The sequence below is a fragment of the Terrapene carolina genome, unplaced genomic scaffold, assembly GCF_002925995.2.
Source record: "Terrapene carolina triunguis isolate 2854851 unplaced genomic scaffold, T_m_triunguis-2.0 Scaffold96, whole genome shotgun sequence".
NCBI classification, from domain to species: Eukaryota; Metazoa; Chordata; order Testudines; family Emydidae; genus Terrapene; species Terrapene triunguis.
Window position 1 is genome coordinate 59,467,656 of NW_020664447.1, and position 21,253 is coordinate 59,488,908.

The 21,253-nt window shown below is 43.5% G+C and overlaps 1 protein-coding gene across 1 annotated transcript in view; it reads right to left on the minus strand.

Moving 5' to 3' along the window:
* ENTPD5 (ectonucleoside triphosphate diphosphohydrolase 5 (inactive)) overlaps positions 1–14,643 on the minus strand; it is a 36,951-nt gene extending 22,308 nt beyond the window's left edge. Inside the window, exons 1-6 of the mRNA XM_026651272.1 lie at positions 14,449–14,643; positions 11,182–11,313; positions 10,578–10,856; positions 9,864–9,943; positions 2,151–2,294; positions 1,684–1,759 (exon numbers count right to left, since the gene is read on the minus strand). Coding sequence (XP_026507057.1) covers positions 1,684–1,759; positions 2,151–2,294; positions 9,864–9,943; positions 10,578–10,794 — 517 coding nt within the window. The 5' untranslated portion in view covers positions 10,795–10,856; positions 11,182–11,313; positions 14,449–14,643. The remainder of the gene's footprint in view (positions 1–1,683; positions 1,760–2,150; positions 2,295–9,863; positions 9,944–10,577; positions 10,857–11,181; positions 11,314–14,448) is intronic.
* Between the last annotated feature and the right edge of the window lie 6,610 nt (positions 14,644–21,253).

Here is a 21,253-nt window from a genome sequence, read left to right on the forward strand (position 1 = left end):
CCCCCCAATGGATCGTCTTGCGCACCCCCTGAGGTGTGCGCACCCCACTTTGGAGACCACTGCCCTACAGCACATTCTCAAGGGCTACATCCCATTACCCCTAATAATACACTATGAATTGCACTAATAATTTACGTCCTTCCTTCAAATACATAGACTGATCATGCTCATGGTCTCTTACACCAGCATTGGCTCTTTCAATCTTTCCTCATAAATAGGTCCCTTCAATTCCCTTATTTTTTTCTGCTCTTCTCAGAACTCCCCAAATTATTACTATATTAGTGGTAATTAGTACTGGGCAAAATTTTTCAGCTTTTGGGGGAGGGGGAAAATAAATAAATAAATAAATGCAGATTTAGGTTGACCGAAACATTTCTCAATTTCATGTTGAATTTGCTGCATTGTTTTGGTCAAAATAAAAATTTTAAAAATTCTGAAAAAAAGATCAAAATGTTTCAACATTTTTTAAACAAAACCTTTTGTTTGTTCAATTTTAATTGATTTGGTTTTGAAATTTCCTTCAATTTTATTTGAAAAGGCTCAAAATGGAAATGAAACGTTTCAATCATTTTGTTTGACCCAAAGTGATCTTTTTCCCCCTGACTTTTTGATACGTTTACATTTTGAAAAATTTTCATTTTCAGGTTGGCCCAAACCATTTTTTTTTTAAACTTTCTGGAATTGCCAGCAAACCAAAAAATCAGTTATTCACACAGCTCAAGTAGTAATGAAGTACTCAGTACTGAATGTAATCTTCCAGATGGGTCACATCAGTGCTGCTTAAAGAGAGATTTTTCACCTCCTTATTTTGTGATGTGAGACTTCTGTGTATCTACTCCAATTTTATAATGGCCTTTTTTGTAGCTATATCATGTCGCAAACTCATGTATAATTTGCTGTCCACTCTAACCCCATAGTCTATTTCAGCCATTCCTGGGTCTCTGGGTTTTGCTGCAACTCTGTGTTTTGGACTGTTTCTATGCTACTCTATTAGCTGCATTTTTTCAAGATAAATTTTATTATATTATTCGCCAAGGTTTCTAGTATCTCTCAGGTTAAGTAGTGCTGTTTTTATATCCTCATTAGTGGTTTGCAGTGCTTCCAAAATTAGTGTCATCTGCAAATTTCACTAACGAGTCTTTTACTCCATCTTCTAGATCATTCATGAAGATATTTAATAAAATAGGTACTAACACAAGTATCTGCAGTTCCTCCTAGACACTTCCCTACAGCTTGATACTGCACTGCTTATCATCGTATAGCCTTTCAAAAGTAACCTGTGGAAGATTACTGCATCACTTTTACTCACACCTGCACCAGAGGACAACTGCTCAATTGTTGATTTTAAACTCTTTGATGCAGGGACCAACTCTATTTCTGTTCATCCAATGCCAAACAGAAATGTCTCCTCTGGTAGGATTCTCTACATTCTGGATCATATAGTGTCACCTACATAACTCCGGAACCTTTTTGCTCGCCTGCATTTGTAGCTCAATAGCTGCCCAAGTAGTCAAAATCCTCATGAATACAAAAGGATCCTGTGTTTTCAAGTAGCTTGAGAGTTGGGCTAGAAATGTTTTGTTCTTTCCTTCAATCCTGGAAGTCATTTCTCTTTCCTCTGGCTGCCATAGTGATTTATCTTTCCCTTTTGTCTTCACCCACTTCCTCCTTCCCAAGACCCACCTTCAGAAGATCCATCCATGATGCTAACACTGTTATTTGGAACCAGAAAGGGTGACTCCTCAAAGACCTCTCTCACCTGAGGAAAGGAAAGATGGTTAGATTCTCTGGGCCTGGGGCCTTGCTCTCCACTGGGAGTGCTGGACAAAGCTTCCTCTTTCTCCCCAGACCAGTAGGAAGTAAGGCATGAGTGTGTGGTGTTAGGCAAAGATTTCTCTTCCTCAGGGCACTAGGAAGGAAAAAAGGATGTATACTAGGCCCCTCTCCATCCACCCTTTATGCCTGTATCCAGGCAGGGGGGTCTCAGGCCACAGCAGGAGGGTTTTAAGGACAGAGTTCTCATACACTCTTATGGAATTACAGCTGTTTTTCACATTTGGGACTAAGTTATGACAGAGAGCATGGAGAAGTGAGCTATGAAAGGTACCGTAAGAAGGATCATACTATTGCACAGAGATCTCTCAGGTTACCTCTGAGAGCAGAGCCTGGGCTTTGGGCTCTGGCAGCAGCCTCAGTCCAGCTGTAGCTTTCAGCACCACTGGGGTCTCCTTCCAATGACTACGTGGCACAGCTTCTTTGGCCATTTTCAACAATCCTTTCACAGTTTCTGCACCCTAAAAATAAACAGAAGCTGTTTCTCTCACACTATTCCCTTCAACGGGCAATCAGAAAAAAAAAAATCACTTTAGAGCCCCCTCCTTCACCTTAGAACACTAGGCAAAGTACATATCCCACAACAAAGGGTGACACACACACAAAGGGCCAGCAGGGCAAGTAGGTACCACAGTGATAGGGACTTAGGGAAGAGAGAGATCAGGAGGGCACATGCATCCTTAAGCATGGGAAGAAGAGACATGTTTACAGAGTTTTTTTTTATGACAGAAAATGCAGTTTCTTTGCGCATGAAATTCTAGGCTTTATATTTGCGGGGGAAAAAGTCTGATATCTGACAAACCTGGAAGTCATGCTATATAAATCAGCTAGTTTCTCTGGTACAATTACCGACTGAAGAGGCAAGGGGGAGGGAGCAAAGAAAGTCTCTGTAGATTTCAATACAGTGACATTATCATGTTCTGGGGTGCAATCCAGACCAGTGAGAGGTTGTGTCGCTGTCTGCCCTGTAACTCTGGGGGAGGGGATTCCAGGGGATGCTGCTGATCCAGGGGCAGGGGGCGGCCCGGGGCACCGCTGCTGCTCCCGGACCACTGCTCCTGGACCAGCTGGTGCGGCTGGCCCTGGTGCTGCCCCAGCTGCTTGGGTGGAGCTAGGGTCAGCCACACCAGCTGTTGCAGAAGTCCTGGAGGTCCTGGAAAGCCACGGAATCCGTGACCTCTGTGAAAGATTTGTAGCCTTACTGATGACATCAAGAAGGCTGATGCATTTAATGCCCACTTTGCTTCAACCTTGACAAAAAGATAGATTTTGAGCAGATACTTAACACAATTAATATTAAGAAGAAGATGGAAGGAACAGAAGCCAAAATAGGGAAAGTACAGATTAAAGAATATTTAGATAAATTAGATGCATTCAAATCAGCAGAGCCTGATGAAATTCACCTCGGGTACTTAAAGAATTAGCGGAATGAATCTTGAAACCACTAGTGATTATCTTTGAGAACTCATGGAGGCTGGGTAAGGTCTCAGAAGATTGGAGAAGGGCAAACATAGTACTTATCTTTAAAAGGTGGGGGGGAGAAGATCCAGAGAATTGTAGAAGTCAGCCTAACTTTGATAGCTGGAAAGATACTGGAACAAAATTACTAAACAATCAATTTGTAAGCACCTAAAGCATAATAGGGTTACAAGTAATTGTCAACAACAAATCAAAGTTCCTACTTTGGCAGGGTTACTGGCCTAGAAGATAGGAGGGAAGCTGCAGATGTGATATATCTTGGTTTTAGTAAGGCTTCTGACACATTCCCATGCGACATTCTCATAAACAAATTTGGGAAACAAGGTCTAGATTAACTATTATAAGGATGGAGCACAACTGGTTGAAAGACGATATTCAAACATTAGTTATCAATGGTTCACTAACAAACTGTAGGAATGTATCTAGTGGGGTCCAGTAGAAGTCTGTCTTTAGTCTAGTACTATTCAATATTTTCATTAATGACTTGGATAATGGAGTGGACAGTATGCTTATAAAATCTGTGGATGACACCAAACTAGGACGAGTTGCAAGCACTTTCCAGGACAGGGTAGGAATTCAAAATGACCTTGACAAATAAGAGATTTCAGACCCATGCAACATGATGAAATTCAATAAAGAAAAGTGCAAGGTACTACACTTAAAGAGAAATCAAGTGTACAACTACAAAATGGAGAATAAATGGCCAGGCAGTAGTACTGCTGAAGAGGATCTGGGGGTTATAGTGGATCACAAATTGACTATGAGTCAACATTGTGATCCAGTTGCAAAAAAAAAGGGGCTAATATTCTGGGGTGCATTAGCAGGAATGTTATATGTAATACACAGGAGATAATTTTCCTCACTCTACTTTGCACTGGTGTTCTGTGTCCAGTTCTGTGTGGCACACTTTTAAGAAAGATGTGGACAAATTGGAGAGTCCAGAGGAAATCTACAAAAATTATCAAAGACAGCAAACCTGGTTTATAAAGAAAGGTTAAAAAAAACTGGATATGTTTAGTCTTGAGAAAAGATGACTGAGGGGGGACCTGATAGTCTTTAATATGTTAGGGGCTGCTATAGAGAGGATAGCGATCAATTGTTCTCCATGTCCACTGAGGCAGGACCTGCTTACAGAATTTGGCAAGAACAGGGCTGGTATTGCAGAAAAACACATTCCTAAGAAGTGCTAGTCACAGAGTGCTCATGCAAACACATCCCGATATCAAGTGGTACCAGAACATCCGATATCAAGGACGGTACAAAAACATTCCCCAAGGATAACAGGAACACACTGACCCCTCCTAAAAGATAAGGTCAAGAGAACAGTACGTAATAAAAATGTTTTAATTGAACCAACATGTACCAGGTGATGGGTGATAACTAGAACGTCAGGAGGCAGTAACTAACTATGTCAAAGGGGCAGGACTAACTTGTTTGTATTGGGGTATAAAGATGTATCTTAGAGGGAGTATTTTTGGCCAGCCTAGAGAGCAGTGAAAAGTCCCACCATTGACTGAGCTGCAGCCATTGTCACAAGCATACATGTTTCAGTATCCTTGTAAAGTCTGCCAGGTGCTATTACTGTGCTTCGTCAACAATAAACCGGGCCGGGTGTCTTTGCTAAAAACCGAGTCTGTAAATTTATTGAGAAGTTTAATTAAGGTCTGTTATCTCCGCAGAGCTGGGACAGCACACTGAATAAACACACACACACACACACACACACACACACACTTGCCCCAAAACAGTTTTTAAGAACAAGTTGAACAAACACTTGTCAGGGAGGGTCTAGGTTTACTTGGTCCTGCCTCGGCACAGGGGGCTGGACTAGGTGACCTCTCGAGGTCCCTTCCAGCCCTACATTTTTATAATTCTATGATAAATCCAAAAAGCCATTCACTCTTTTTGGATTTAAAGCTTCCTACTCACATGGTCTCTCTTGAAGATGAGTTCCTGTAACATTGAATTTAGCAGCATAAACTGATAAATTTGCCGTCACCACTGCACACATTACACTGGCCCCACAGTCTAAGGCCAATGATGCATGGGAGACAGAGAAGCAAGTCTGACATTCCTCTATCGCTCCCCTTATTCTGTGCCACAAATTATTGGCAATGTGTAATTTTTGGAAATGCCGGCGGCCTACTTCAGGACTGACTCGGATTCTCCTTCTGCCCTACCCTGTTGATAGGTTAATTGCTGCCATGTCACTGAGGCAGTTGTGATTCATTAAATATCACCTAAATCTAAAGAAAGGTGGAAGTAGCCCTCTGGAGGGGAGACAGATTAGGGAAAGGAGCCGTAGGAGCAGTCATGCCTAGGGTTATTTGTTAATGGTCCTTTATGATAATAAAGCCAAACATCAGGAGGAGATTTTTTTTTTATTCTTTACAGCGAGTGTACAGTCTGTTTGGAATTGGGTGTGGAGTTCACAAGTTTACAACCTCTCCTTGTCATAGTCTCCTCCTCCTCCAAGCTGAATGGAGGGACACAGGTGCCCACACATTCATTTGAGAGGGCTGACAACTGATCCATGTGTATTGATCTCTGGGATGAAGTCATTTTCAAATCAACAAAGAAATACACAGGTAAATCAAGTACCTGTAATTCTGTCAGCTTAACATTAAGGAGTGGGTTCTTGGCAGGGTACAATAGAACATGGGTCTGGCAGGCGGGATACAGAGATCAAAATTACTTTCCTCTTATAGTTGACACTTGACAACTGTCCTTGAAAAGACTTGGAAAAGTGGGAGGTACCAGAAAATTGGTACTAGATTTATTTTTTTTCAGTCTTCAAAATAATAATAATAATTTGTCCATTTTTAGCACCTTCCTTTACAATGAATTAACCCCCACAACAATCCTGTGAGATAGGTAAACATTCTACTGATTTCAAAGATAAGGAAACTTAGGCACAGACAGAGGAGATTACTTTACCAAGGCCACACAATGAATCTGTGGAATAGAACTGTGATCTCTTGACTCCCAAGTCCTGTGCTTTAGCCTCAAGACCACCTGGGAAACTGCTGTCTCACTGTTACTGGAAACTTTAACATATATATTTCTTAACTTCATGTTTAATCTTGAAACTTTAATGTTTCATTAATCTAGGACAGTGGTTCCCAAACCTTTTTAGTGGAGCTCAACTTTGACCACCTCCCCACACCTAGTGTTCACCTTGGTTTTTGCTTTTTTGCTTGTCCACTTTCATTCTTTCCCTCCCCTGCTGTTTCTGGGTCTGTTCTCTAATCTATGAATTTTCCATCTTTCTTCTGCACTCCCTGTTCTTCATTCACCAGTAGAATGCACTGCTGTTCAATGTGGAGATGAAGTGTTACCAGTGGCTCAGGCCACCTGTATTTTTACAGATGAGCTGAATGACTAACATGGAAGCCGAGAAAAGGGTCAATGGGGCTGCTGCCTGTGTATTAGAAACTGCTTCTGCATGGCTGGCTCTCTTAGGGGTTGCAGAAGTAGGGCCTGAATCCAATGGGATCTGACTCTCAGGCTTAGGTCAGGTCGTCTCTGATCTCCTCCTCCTGCCCATGGAGTTTGCATGGCAGTGGTTGCTGTGTGCCCACTTCTGCCAGCCACCACCACCACCTTGCTGCACCCTGTGCTACGGAGTGAGTATGCCAAAGGGTTGCAGCACCTCTCAGCCTTTAAAATTAGGCCTGAGCAGACCTCTAACTGAGGCACTAAGGAGATGAGCAACTATTTGTTCTTGTCGCAGACCTGGTCAGGCTCCCTGGCTGGTGGCTCACCAGACTGCTGTGGGCGGGATCCAGTCATTGGTTTTAAGCCTCTGAAGCCTAAACAGCACTCAGGCACTTAGGCAGACTCTTGGGGTGCCAACCCTGCATCTAGCACCCTGTCCTGAGAGCGGAGACCCCTGCGGTAGAGATCTGCTCAGGCGTGTTTTTAAAGCCTGACCCAAACCCGACTACACCACAGCTGACCTGAACCGAGCCTGAGAGTGTCGAGTTGTTTACAGACTCAACCCAACCATAACACTTTGCCCTAAACTTATGTCAGCACCACTGCTGCCTTGCCTTTGGGGGTTGACCTGATGAGGGCTTCGCACTCCCCATGCCCTGTGCTCATGATCCATCTCTAGCTGCCTCCTGCCCATGAGGTGAGCACCGTAATGGCTGCATGCCCCACTCATGCCAGCTGCCATCGCCTTGCTGCGCTGTGTGCACCATGGAAGAAGAGCACCGCGACTCTTTAGCACACTAACTCCATGGCACACCCACAATGCAGCAAGATGGCAGCAACTGCCAGGAGCAGAGTAAGCAGCTGCTGCCAATCCCAAGGGCAGGAGGAAGTGATCAGAGATGACAAAACCTGAGCCTGGGAGGGTCAGGTTGTTTTCAGACCCGACCTGACCCTGACACTTATAGTTGAATCCCGTTGGATTCGGGTTGGGCTGCAAAGCTCAACTATGCAGTCAAACTGCCTAGCCTCATGAATCAATGCTGACACCTCTAGACATCCCTGTAGCTTAAACACACCGTCTCGCAGATTTCCAACCAAAGGTGTGAACCTTCTGGTTTCCCTCTTCCAGGGGCCACATGACAGGTGTAACACATAATGCACACAGACACTGTGTACAGAATTCTAACACCATTGCTCTGTACTTAACAGATAAGGCACAGCCAGATCCCCCAAATTATCACATTTCTCTCCCCCCCCCCCCATCACAAATCTAGTTGCTCACCAGATTGCTGTGAGGGGATATACTGAAACCCCCCTCCTCCATGTGCTTTCCTGGGTCTCAGTAGACCGCAACACTGTTTCCTCCCTCGGCCTCTCTAGCACATTTCCTGGGCATCAGCTCTGTCTATTACCCTTTCACAGAAATGGAGCCCCACGGCCCACTTGCTGTAGGCCCCTCAGGATCAATGCTGACTCCAAAGATAACTCAGTACTTAAAACACATCCTGTCCCAGAACTCCATCCAAAGGTGTGAGCCTTATGGTTTACCTCTTTCAGAGGCCACATGGTAGCTGTTGCATCTAACAAATCCAGACTTTGCACAGGACTTGAACACAACATTGCTCTTTACTTAAGGCATGAGAAACAGAGAGTACAGCATATATAGAGAACAACAAACATCCTGAATGCAATGCCTCTCCCTCTAGCTCGTCATTCCCCTATCAGTCCTTGGGGAAACATCTGTGTTCAAGTAGCCATGGTTTCCCTCACGTCATCAGGCTACTGCAGTAGCTTCTCTCAGCTTGAACTGGTGAAAATGGCTCAAGACCCCAAAGAGATCAGCTCTTGCCCTTTTATAACCTTCCAATCCCTGTCAGGTGATTCGTGGATCTGCCTCCTCAGCTGACTTTATTGCCAGGTCATCTCTCCCCCGACAAACCAGTTCTTCTAGTTGGAAGCCAGTACACGATCTAGGGTTTTTGTATTTCAATAGAGCAAAGTCCCAATTTATTGTCAGTCATGCATCACAACACCTTGGAATTTCAGTCCGTCATGTCAGTAATAGGAGAACAGAGAAGGTAAAGAATCCCACATCCAAAACGGAGTTTGCACACAGATACATATAAAAAGCCCCCCAATATCAAACAGAATTCATAAGTTGTACATACAGATTCCCCAATTGTCACAGTACCTGAAGCAATTACTTAGCTAAAAGTGTAATAGAACATTGTACTGTGCATTTCTGAAAATGAATTTTATATCGCTTAGAACAAGGATCGGCAACCTTTGGCACGCGGCCTGCCAGGGTAAGCCTGGCTTACTCTGGCAGGCTGCGTGCCAAAGGTTGCCGATCCCTGGCTTAGAGCTTCAGTATTGATTCTGCTCCACTAAAACTTATAAAAACTATTTCTCACTGAAGTCTCGCTGCATACAAAGGTTTACATTTATAGTTCTTTTGTCTGAGAGTTTTCCATGCACAAAATAGCAACTTTTTTACAGCTGGAAAGAGGTTTTTTCTTTCTTTCTTGGTCCACTATATAACTCAAGCAGGATTTGTTTCCCCTCAAAATTCCCAAGGAAAAAAAATTCACCTTTGTACTGAGACGTATCAGCCCAAAAGGAAAAATTGAGAAAGTTACTAGTAAATGAAAATGGAGCATTTACTTAACTGTCATGTTTGGAGTAGTTACAGAGAAAAGAGTGAATATGGATACTGGTAGTACAAAAATCATGTTTTTAAATTACTATGGAATAGGAACTCTGCTAAGAAAGCATACAAGTTCCACCTCTAATAATAGTAGTTATTCTTTGCTCTAAATCAGAGGATCTGAAAGAACTTTAGAAATAGTTAAACAAACCTCACATTTTCCATGTGAAGTAGGCAAGTGTAATTATTGCCATTTGAGAGGGGTGAAAACTAAGGCACAGTGGTGAAGTAACTGTGGTCAAAGAGCCATTCAGTGACAGATGTGTGAACAGGTCCCTTAAATCCGGACTCCCAGTTCCCTGTGCTAACCATTAGATATAGTCAATCATGTTAAGTAAATTACAGGTGGCATTAAGATAAGAAGACCTATTCACAGGCAACATGGGAGATTCCAGAAAAGTCTTACCTTTTCAGGCTGATCAACATAAGCAGAAAGACCTGGCTTCACTGACTCAAAGATCTCCCCATCCAGCTCTGGAGGCTGCTCTGCACAAATGAAACAAAGCAGAACATGAGAAAGCCTATACCACCTGCTCTGCTGCTCTTTAGCTTCAAATTTAGGACCAGATTATTTCACATGACATCCATCCCCTATATCTCCCTGCAGATAACCACCACCCCTTTCCAATACAAACACTGATCCTCCTTTGCCAGGGAAAGATTTAACAAAATGTGCCCCTTCTTCTCCAAATTCATTAACCACCTGTTAAAAACACATCAAGTTACAATACAAGGAAACATATCAAGTTTCCTAAGGACAATGCATGAAAATGCCATCCAAGCCTCAGTGAGACTTATTCCCCTTACACAAATTGCCCAGATTAAAGCGTTTGGAAACTGAGAATTTTCTTCTATGCCCAGAAGTTCAACAGCCTTTGTTAGATTAACAGGGAAGAGAGTTGCACAGTGAAGCCCCACCACATACTAAAAACAACCACCACCCAGAGTTTGGATCTAGGGGCTGATAGTAGAACTGCCCCAAACTCCGGGATGGTGCATGAGGAGAAAAGCATCTCTAAGGCAGCCAGGGCCTAAGCCAATATGATCAGGGTGTGGAATCCTGCAGGTTGGATCTCTGAGAAATGCCCTTATTTGTTGGAATTCTGCCATTCAGCCTTACCTGGGTTTTTCTGCACAAAGGTGTAAATGTGAATTCGGGTCCCGGTACTTCCTGCATCAAACATGATGCCATAAAAGGTGTTGGTACGGGCATTTGCAAGGCACACACTAGATGGAAAGAGACCCTGAAACCACATCTCCGGGCTGGGATGGGAAACAATGCAGTAGATAGAGGAAAGGGCCAGCATTAGAAAGATGGCGAGCCAGGTAGCTGCCATCCTGCAAGGAAACCTTGGGGCAGCTGGAGTATGGATCAGCGTTCACAGAGTTGCAGGAGCTCCTGGAGAGTGAAACAAGAACAGAGGTTACCAACAGCTTTCTCCTTCATACCTCTGTTTTAAGGAATCTGCCCAGCACAGAAGCTACCCACCCTTAGAAAAGGAAGGTGTCCATCCTGACTGCCCCTACCCAAAGGACAGGTGCTCCCGGCTATCCCCACACTAGAGACAGGGGCTCTCCCTGTAAGTGCTGCAACTGCACCTGACTAATTTGCTCTTTCAGAATAAAGGCTCCTCTCTGTTGCTGCAGACATCTGCATGGAGCATTTAAAAACTGAGTCCCAGGATACCTAATCTTGATTTTGTACACAGAACCTTCTCTCTCACCTGGGCTTCCGGATCAGATTTACACTCCTGGGACTTTCCTGACAGCTCAAGCCTCAGCTGAATTCACACCTTATGTAAGTGGAGCTCAGGGCTGGATCTCTCCGTCCTGACATCCACATATGGGATGCTGGCCTGGAACAGAACAAAAATGTCATTCAGTACCACAAACAAAGAGAATTTCATCTCAGGCTGATGGCAGCTGCTTGGAGAGATCAGTGTATGGGGAGGGTAAAGAGCATAGACTGCAAGCGGCACAGTGGTCACCAAGAGGGATCTGTGCTGTAGAAAGGGAGACTAAATGGTGAAGCGCACCTGGCCCCAGTTTCTCAGCCCCCTCTCAGTGTTCAAACATCTCTGATGGCTTTTTGCCTACAAGTCAGTTGTTTATCCTCCCCTCTTGGTACAAAGTTCTCTGCTTAAAACCAGCCAAACGAGGACAAACTATTTTTACACTTTGACCAGGTATCTCCCTCTCTTTCGCAGAACGAAAACTGCTCACATGGCCTATAATATGCCAACATTATTTACCATCTCCCAAGTGCATGACCTAGCATTAGGTATCAAGATTCAGCAGCTTTCCTCTCCTATTATCCTCCATTCTGTGATTAAAGCCTCCCTGCACGCTTGTCTTGCAAGGAGATGCTAACAAAGGAAACACAGGTACAGAAACTGCACAGCCACTAATCAAGTGCTTAATTGAAGCAAACAGAGAAGAATATAGTTGTCTTTATTATTTGTATTGAGCAACACCAAGAGAACCCTGTCAGGGCCGCATTGCAAACACATATAACAAAAGTACCCTAGCACAGCATTTCTCAAATGTGGCCACCGTGGCCGTATGCCACCACCAGGGGCTTTTCTTGCGGCCACAGCCTCCTGGGCTGCGATGGGGGCAGAGAGCAGTGGCCCCTCTCGCAGAGCCACCAGTGGGGGTTGGGCCCTGTCCCCCTCTGGGGAGACAAATGCTGGAGGTGCAGGTAGTTGGTGAATTCCCCACTTTCCGGGGGCAGAGGGTGGGGCAGGCTTCGGCAGGAGGGCTTCATCTACATGGTAGCAGGCTCTGGTCCCAGGCTCATCATTCATGTCATCGTCCCTGGGTCCCACGGCCTCCCTGCCCACCTCCCCATCTAGGGCTTAATTTCTCCCAGGGCTTGCCGGAGCTGAGTAGGTCTGCTGTGAAAAGTGAGATTAACAAACATACAAAGATCACTTTTCACAGCAGCAGACTTACTATCTAGCAAGTTTTTTTTAAAAGCAACCAAAAAAGCAAAAGAAACAAACAACAAAAAGACAAGAACATGCAAAGCACCTTATTTGTGTTCTATTCTGTTTAGGTCCAGTAAAGAATAGAGACCACTGTACATTATTTTTATTACTGAGTCTGAAAAAACCCTACATAAATAAATTACAATGATTTGGACATGTATATTTGCATATTTGTTTTTTCTAAAGTTAATTAATTATTTTAGGAAAAATTGTCAGCGTGGCAACCAGCAAGAGTTGGTGGCTGCACTTGGAGGCCACCAAAAAATGTGTTGTGAGAACCCCTGCCTAGCATATAAAACACATCAACACAACTCATCCACCTCAAGATCCTCCCTCACACCCTCCTCCTGGACCTGTTTGTCCACCCCACACCTCACTTGTGTGCATGTCCATCTACTGTGCTTGAGAGTCTTGCCTGCTCCTCGACCCTGCACTTGTCACCCTGTGGATCCTTGCCTGTTTCTGGCTCCAGTGTCTGTTTCTCCTGTAAGGATCCTTACCTGACTCTTGCCTCTGTCAAGAGAGAATATGAGGAGCTGCTCTGTGCCCAGGGCGTAATATGATATAAAGTCACATTAGGAAATCCTGCTCTTTGATTGGTCGGTAGCTGTGGTGCTATCCTAGCACAATACAGCTCAGGACTATTTTATTTATTGAAAGGAATTACAAATAAAACCATGCACCTGCCTCAGGTCATAGCTCTGATGCAGCCACACTGTGGAGGCTTTGGATTACATCACAGCAAATGTGATACCTATATCCTTGTATAATCCCTAGAAATAATCCACTAATTTCCTTCATTAACACTATTTGGCTATTGTCATTTTTTTCTGGTAGATGAGCCTTTCCCTTCCACCTGCTCCTTTCTAAACCTCTTCCTTGAGCATCTCCCCACTCATCTACTCTCTCCTTACCTTCCCAATTTTCCACGTCTCTCCATGCTCTCCTCCCCCACCCCCCAAATTAAATCGGTCAACTCTTCTTCCCTCACTCCTCACTGAAGTGCTGCCAGGCCAGAGCAACTTTGAGCCTCTCTGCTAAGTGTGTGGAATGCTCACAGCCCAGTGGCACTTCAGTAGAGGGGAATTGGACAGTCTTAAAAAGGATAAGGAGAGAGTAAGAGGAGAGAGGTGGTAGAAGAGTTGGGGAAAGCAAGACAGAAAGTGGGAATGGAGAAGGGTGGTATCAGATGGGGAAGGGTGAAGGGGAGGTTGTAGGAGCAAGAGAGTTAAAGGAAGGAGCAGAGGGAGAAGTCTGGGGCAGAGTTGTAAATCACCTCTCCTGGAGAAACCTAGGGAGAGATTAGGTACTAAGAAACAGGAATGTATTTTCCAGTTTTTTAAAATTCAAATCACTTAAACTTGCATGGACTTCTATTGGTGTAACCTCTCCCCCAGCTCATTCTATGAATAGTTTATTCAAATATTCCATAGGAATATGGATATAGGGCCATTTGATAATCTTGCAGACTTTTCAGGGTGTGTGTGTCTGCTTCTATGCTAATGACTAGCCCAAAGGATGGCTATTTCCCAACACAAGACATATCTAACTTTGTCCCATTGCTTCATTAGAATTTTGGCTTGTGGTCGGGGCTCTCCAGATGTTTAGGTCAGCTCATGGTCTAAGCAAATGGTCTCCTCTAGGTTGACAAAAGCACTAATCTTGGGATTAATTAATTATTATTTGTATTGCAACTTGGTTGGGCCCCATTGCACTTTGCATTGTACCGACAGAGTAAAAGACAATCTCAGCTCCAAAGAGTTTACAATCTTCGTTTAAGACAAGGTGCAACAAGTGGGGTGAAACAAAACTGAGAGGGGAGAGAAAGCAGACAGGATAAACAGTAATACTAACACGTTTTGCACAGACTGAATGTTCAATTTTAGTAGGTATAATAAGCAGATCAGCAGAAGGAATCTCAGCTTGCTACCTGCCTACCCCTTATCAGATGGCAGTAATAATTATTTGTAGTATGAAATGCAAAGTATGTTAGCCACACACCTGAGGTTGCGAGTCCTGAGGCAAGATTTAGGCAACTGCTCCTTCCTGACAGGCAGCTTTACAACAACTGGGAAGCTGTGACAGCGAAGACTTAGCCTGCACTCACCTCTTCTTCACCTTCGCTTTCAGCTAACATGACTGGACTATTTATCACGCAAGCTATTCGACCAGGGAGGCACATGAAATTTCATGCTAGCTGTTCTTTATGAGTTTGGGTTTATCATTGATCTAGTGCTGACAAGCATGCATAGGTCTTTAGTTAAGCCAGATAAGTACAAGGTTCCAGACAGCTTAAATATTCAACTGAGATCAATAAATTAGTAAAACATTTAACAAATTGACAGGAAGTTCATTTCAACAGCATTAGCTCTGCCAAAATTGAGCCTGTCATCATATAAGCTGGAAACAACCACAACTAGCCACAAACCCCTGCAGTAAGATCAGCACAGGGCAGATTTATATATTAAAATGAAAGAAAATTTAAAGTACAACCAAGGTGAAAGCACTGAGGCAAAAGGAGTTCAGCTGTATACTTAGATGCTGAAGAGCCAGAACAGTGGAGGGAGGAACAAGGTTGCCCCAGAGTCAAGATGGAACAGGAAGTCCCAGGGCAACAGAGCTTGCAAAGCAGAACCTTATTTCAGCTCTGTCACATGGAAACCTCAGCAGTATCTGTTGGGGGTGAGGGGAGAGATGGGATTGTCTGTGGAGTTGTAGGGGAACTTGGGCCCTCCCTGCTTGAGCAGGTTCAAACCCAGGGCCCTGTGACTGGCAAGTCGGATACGCAGCCTGGGGAATGACACTACCAAGTCTGTTCCGTAGGTCACTTCCTACCGCAGCCTCTGCCCCTCCAAAGCCACCACGAGGTGTACTTATGGACTCCCAAGGGGCGTTCTGCCTCACAGCGATGCAGAGGCTCTTCTCCTTCAATTGCGGCCTGTCGTTCCTGGTCTCCATGGGGGCCTCTGGTGACTCGGCAACGGGGGTTGCTTCCGACAACATGGAGCTCCTGAGGCTTCTCCGCAGGGGCCAACCGCGTAGGACTGCTCCCTTCCTCCTTCTGCCTAGACTGAGCGGGGCTGCTCCCTTTTGATCTTTGCCTCCATTGTGAGCCTGCCCAGCAGGTGTGGCTGGGTGGGGCCCTCTGGGCCCAGAGCTGCTCTTTAACTCTTGATTCCCCAATGTGGGGCTTATACACCCCATCACAGTATCCCAGGGCAAGGAAGTCTCATTCATATCTCCATGTATCCCATGCAGAGGAGCATGTGGGATCCCAGACTGTTGTGATGAGAGCTCTAACATTCTAAGGACATTGGGGAGAGGCCCTCCATCCTAAGTCCAAGGTCCAAATTCGATGGGGGGTGGGGGGGAGAGAAGGGATAATAAGTGCTACAGAAACATCTCAGATACACCAGAACCACCCCCCACACACACACACACACCAAAAATAAATAAATTAGGAAACAGAAGGCAGAAACTAAGTGATTCACTTTGTACGCTTATTTCTCCAACATGAGAAGCCATCAGTGGTGCTGGAACTAGAGGTGTTGGGGGTGCTGCTGCACCCATTGGCTTGAAGTAGTACAGTAGAACCTCAGAGTTACAAAAACCAGAGTTATGAACTGATTGGTCAATCACACACCCCATTTGGAACTGGAAATACGCAATCAGGCAGCAGCAGAGACAATACATAAATAAATAAATAAATAAATAAATAAAGTGAGCAAATACAGTACAGTATTAAATGTAAACTACTTAAAAGAAGGGAAAGTTTAAAAAGAGATTTGACAAGGTGCTTGTTTCATTTTAATTAAGATGATTAAAAGCAGCATTTTTCTTCTGTATTAAGTCAATGTTCTTTCAAAAGTTTACAAAAGACGTATAACATTTTGTTCAGTTATGAACATTTCAGAGTTACGAACAACCTTCATTCCAGAGGTGTTTGTAACTCTGAGGTTCTACTGTAATAACAAACACCAAATACATAGTTTCCATCCACAGCACCCACACTATAAAAATCGTTTCAGCACTCCTGGAAGCCCCACATTTCCAAAATGAAATGCTTGCAGTTCTGTAAGCAAAATCAAGTTCCCAGAGTCCTAACTTTTATTCCTAGAACTTTCATGTATATGACTTTAGATAGAAATACACTTTTACCCGTGTATTTACTTTTTCAGCACATAACTCATGATGAAATTTTAACCAGAATCATGAGAATGTAGGAAAGAAGTGCTCTCTTGATGCTGAGCTGGTCACACAGAAGTGCAGGTCTTTTTAAAATTATTGATTCTGAATTCAACAGTTCCTTCTTCTGTGATTTTACTGCCAGAATTTTGCATCTGTTAGCCTTTTTAAGCGTTACTAGTGCTGAAATAATTTTGGACTTTAAATGTTGTGGGTGAAAATGACATGCAACTGCAGTGCTACACCAGCAGCCAGTATATTCCAAACTGCGAGACGAGTCATCTGAATAAAGTGACAACTTTCTTTGCAAATGTAGATTCAGGGTACAATTCTGGATCTTCAATTTTAAATGCTAGAAGAAAAGGAACAAACTCACAATTATGTTCTAGCAGCCATTTTCAGCCTCTTCTTCCTGTACCAGGGCTCAATTTTTTTTTTTTTAAATTGTGTCCTATTGGGATTTCAATTTTGTTAATTAGATCAAGATAGATTTCCACTGAGATTGCAACAGCAGTCTCATCTGCCTATAATATGTTGATTTCTGTCCCAATAGAACCTTCATTTGTTTTTATAAATGTAATGCCTCCTTACATTGTCCCCTGTTATGTAAAATGCATGCTTTGTTTTGCTCAGTCTTCCTTGTACTGAGTGCAAATATCAGCATATCTATGGTAATTGGATGCAGATATAGACACAATCTTCCTAAGTGTTCCACGAGTGCCACTGGGAAGCTGCAACATCAATCCTCCTTTTTCAATCAACCAACCATTATGGTGACATTATGGCTGCAGACTTTTTGGACTTCCATAATGTGCCTTAGTGCTTGGCATTATTTCTTTCTCACCAAGTGCTAAACAGGGTGTTGAACAACCATGTGTCAAAAATTTAGGCTGAAAGGATGAGTTCTTAGTACAATCATTTCATTTTTACTGTCAGAACAAATGACAAAAATGTCATTGACTTATTTTTCTCAGTATTCTATTGGATGGCATCTTCAGCAACTTGAATACAATATTCTGTGTTTTTTGTTTCAGATGTAGAATCAATAGCATTAAGCAGGAACATTTTTCCCTGTATGGTTGTTTGTTACTTTTATTAGATCATTTTCATGTCTGATCAATCACCTTCCATAATATCTGTTTATTCTTTTAGCCCTTCCTTTAAATTTCTTCTCCCCCTGCACTTGTAACATCTAATAGCAGACCTGTCTGTTCCAGAATATTCAATGAGAAATGCTTCAATCACTTCTTTAAATTGTTCATTTTCTGCTACATTAAAGGTGATGGTAACATACAAGAAGGCTTGAAACTCTGAGACTCAGTTGTTTTTACGGCACAATCACCAACTGCTGTTTGCCATTTTTAGGATGTTAAAAAAAAAAAACCCGACTGCCTCTCAAAGAAGTTGATATTAAAGTTCTGCTGGAATGCGTAGAACAAGGACAAATTGCTACTACAATACGATTAATAAATTGCAGCTACATTTCAATGATGATGGCACCAAAAGTGTCTCAGTTGCAGGCTCAGCAACCTCAATATTCTACTCTCCTGCTGACTCCTATAGACAAAGTTTCATTCGATGATGTATTTAGTCTTGAAGAAACCGATTTTATCACATGAGCAAGAATTCTTTGTATATTGTTATTTACAACTTTTTAATAACATTTACTTTTTACCTTATAAGAATTTAATCATTTCAGTAAAATCAATAACTTGCTTTCTACCACTTCAACTTTAGGTATGTTGAGTAAGGAATTCATATGCTGATATTTGGTAATGAATAGACACTTGTCATCTGTATGCAATATTGACCAGAAGCTTCCACATTTACTATTGTCAGAATGACAAACATCTAGTGAATTCAACACTGTAATCTAAAGACTGAAAAAAATCAGATGAACTAGCCAGCTCTACTTTTGTTTGACAGAATCTAGAAAGTTCTAGATTCTGGCAAACTAAGCCTCCTCAGACAGTTTAGAGCTCCACTTACTCCTATTTTTAATACCCAATAGCAGTTTTTTCCACCCACACTCTTCTATCTTTATTATTTGAATTACCATAGTGTCTAGGAGCCCTACTCTTTGATCAGGACCCCATTGTGCTAGGCACTATACAAACACAGCACAAAGACCGTTGTCAAGTGTTTTATAGGCATGATGGCAAAGGAGGTTTTAAGGACGGATTTGAAGGAGAACAATTAAATGTATTTGCAGAGGTTTATGGGGAGTTTCTCCCAAGCATGGGGCAACATGGAAGAAAGCATGAAGGTGCTTGTTTGAATATTTAACAAGTGGGTGATGGAGGCTGGCATCATGGGAGCTGACCTTTTGATACAGAACAAGAAATGACAGGCAGGATGGAGATAGGCCATGAAAGGCCTTGAAATTAAGACAAGTAGCTTTTGCTTGATGTGATAGAGAAGGAGGGAACAGTGGAGGGATGCAAAGAGAGGGGTAGCATGGTCAAAGTGATGCGCTAGAAGAACCATCTTTGCAGCAACATTCTGAATGGATACGAATGGAGTAAGAATGAATTTGTCAAGGCCAGAGAAAAGGATGGTGCATAAGGCCCCACTTAACTTGCGATATTGCAGAAATTGCTGATTCTGCAATATTAGGCTTCCACCGCAATTTTGACAGCGGGAGCCCCGCTGTGCATAGCACTGACAGTGGGAGCCCCAGGTCTCAGATCTCAGCCCCAGCCAGCGGGAGCCCCCGCTCTCAGCCCCGTGCCCTGGCTCTCAGCCCCAGGCAGCTGACAGCGGGAGCCCCCCTCTCAGCCCCGGCTCTCAGCCCCTGACGGCCGACAGTGGGAGCCCCCGCTCTCAGCCCTGGGTGGCCAACAGCGGGGGCCCCTGCTCTGAGCCCCTGGCTGACAGCAGAAAATCACGGAAAAGTAATAATGAACTTTATTACTGCAAATAATAAGGTCCATTATTTTAGCCATGTTGAGCTTGAGCTAACAGACATCCACGAGAAGAAATCAGAGAGACAGGCTAATATTTTAGTTTGAACAGAGGGATACAGGTCTGGAGTAGAGAGGCAGATCTGTGAGCCACCTGCATAGAGATGGTAGTTGAATCTGTGTTTGCAGATGAGATTATCCAAAGATAAGGTGCAGAGGAAGAAGAGAAGGGACCAAGGACCCTGTGGAATTGTCACAGAAAGGTGAAGGGTGGATGAGGAGGATGCTCTGAAGGAAACACTGAAGGAGTGATTAAAGAGGCGGGAGAACCAGGAGAGGACAGAGTCCCAGAAACCAAGGGAGGACAAGATTTAAAGAAGAGCAGCATGGTCAACTGTATCAAAGGTGGCTGACAAATCAATGAGGATGGAGTACTGGTTCTGAGATTTGAATAAGAAGAGGTTATTAGAGATTTTGGTGAGAACAGTTTCAGTTGAATGATAGAGGAAGCCAGAATGGAGAGGATCTAAGACAGAACTAGAGAAGAGGAACTCCAGCAGCAACTGTAAACAGGGCATCAAATGAGCTCAGAGATAAAAGAGAGATTGAGCAGTAGTTGAACAGGCAAGTGTGATCATGGATAGGTTTTTTTTTAAAAGATGGAAGACACTAAAGCATGTTAACTTCTGCATCTGTGATCAGGGAGAAGGAAGAAAGTGTTCAGGGGAGGAGGGGGGTAAGGGAAGGCAAGCAAAAGGGTGGGGGAAAGTCACATCATACTTTGTCAATTTTTTCCTGAAATAAATCAGCAAGATCCTGTGCAGACAGAAGTGGAGGGTTTGCGGAGAGAGAGTCAAAGGGCTAAAAGGCAGCTCAGATTCCACACATGAAATTCAATTAAGTTGGAGAAGTAGAGTTGTTAACTGGGAAGATGGCAGAATTGAAAGAAGACAGAAGGAATTTCTAATGGAGGAAGTCAGTCTGGTCATGGGTTTCTACCAGAGATGCTCTGCAGCGTGAGAGCTGGATCAGAGAAAACAGACTTAGGGGGTGAGCCAGGACTGGGGGTTGGCAGGGCAGACCTTGCAATGGGACAGAGGCATGGAGAGTAGATGATAGCAACATGAAGAGGGAGAGGAGAGTCAGATGCAGTGTTATTCAAAGGAAGAGAAAGAGTGAGAAGAGGGAAGATATAGGAGAAATAGCAATCAGAAAGAAGCCCAACATATTCTGATCCTGGGAAATCAGTGTAAGAAAAGGAGAGGCCTCGGTAAGATGGGGCAGCTGCAGAAGCAGTGTCAAAGGGATTCAGGTCTCTGTGAGAGCCAGGAGCTGGACAGTGCAAGATATGAAGAGGTTATGGATGCTAAGGTCATTTTAGAAGTGGAGTGGGCATTCCACCCATTCCTCTTTCCCTAGGCTATTCTATAACTCACGGTTTCCTAATAGGCCTAAGAAGAACACTGACAGTCTCATAATTTCTCTTTTAACTTTTTTAAATAGTTAGCTTTCATTCACAGATTGAAGTTAGAGCAAAACATTTCCAGTGTCAAAAAGCTTTCAGACATGTGTTATGTTCCTGTAAATATTTCAGAGCAATAAAGAAATTGGAGGGAAAAAATATTTTTTCACAACCTTTGATGATTCCAGAGGCAAATATGGGCATAGAGAGTATGGGGGTTGGTGGGGAAGAGCAAGGAGCAGCAGGGGGACAGGTA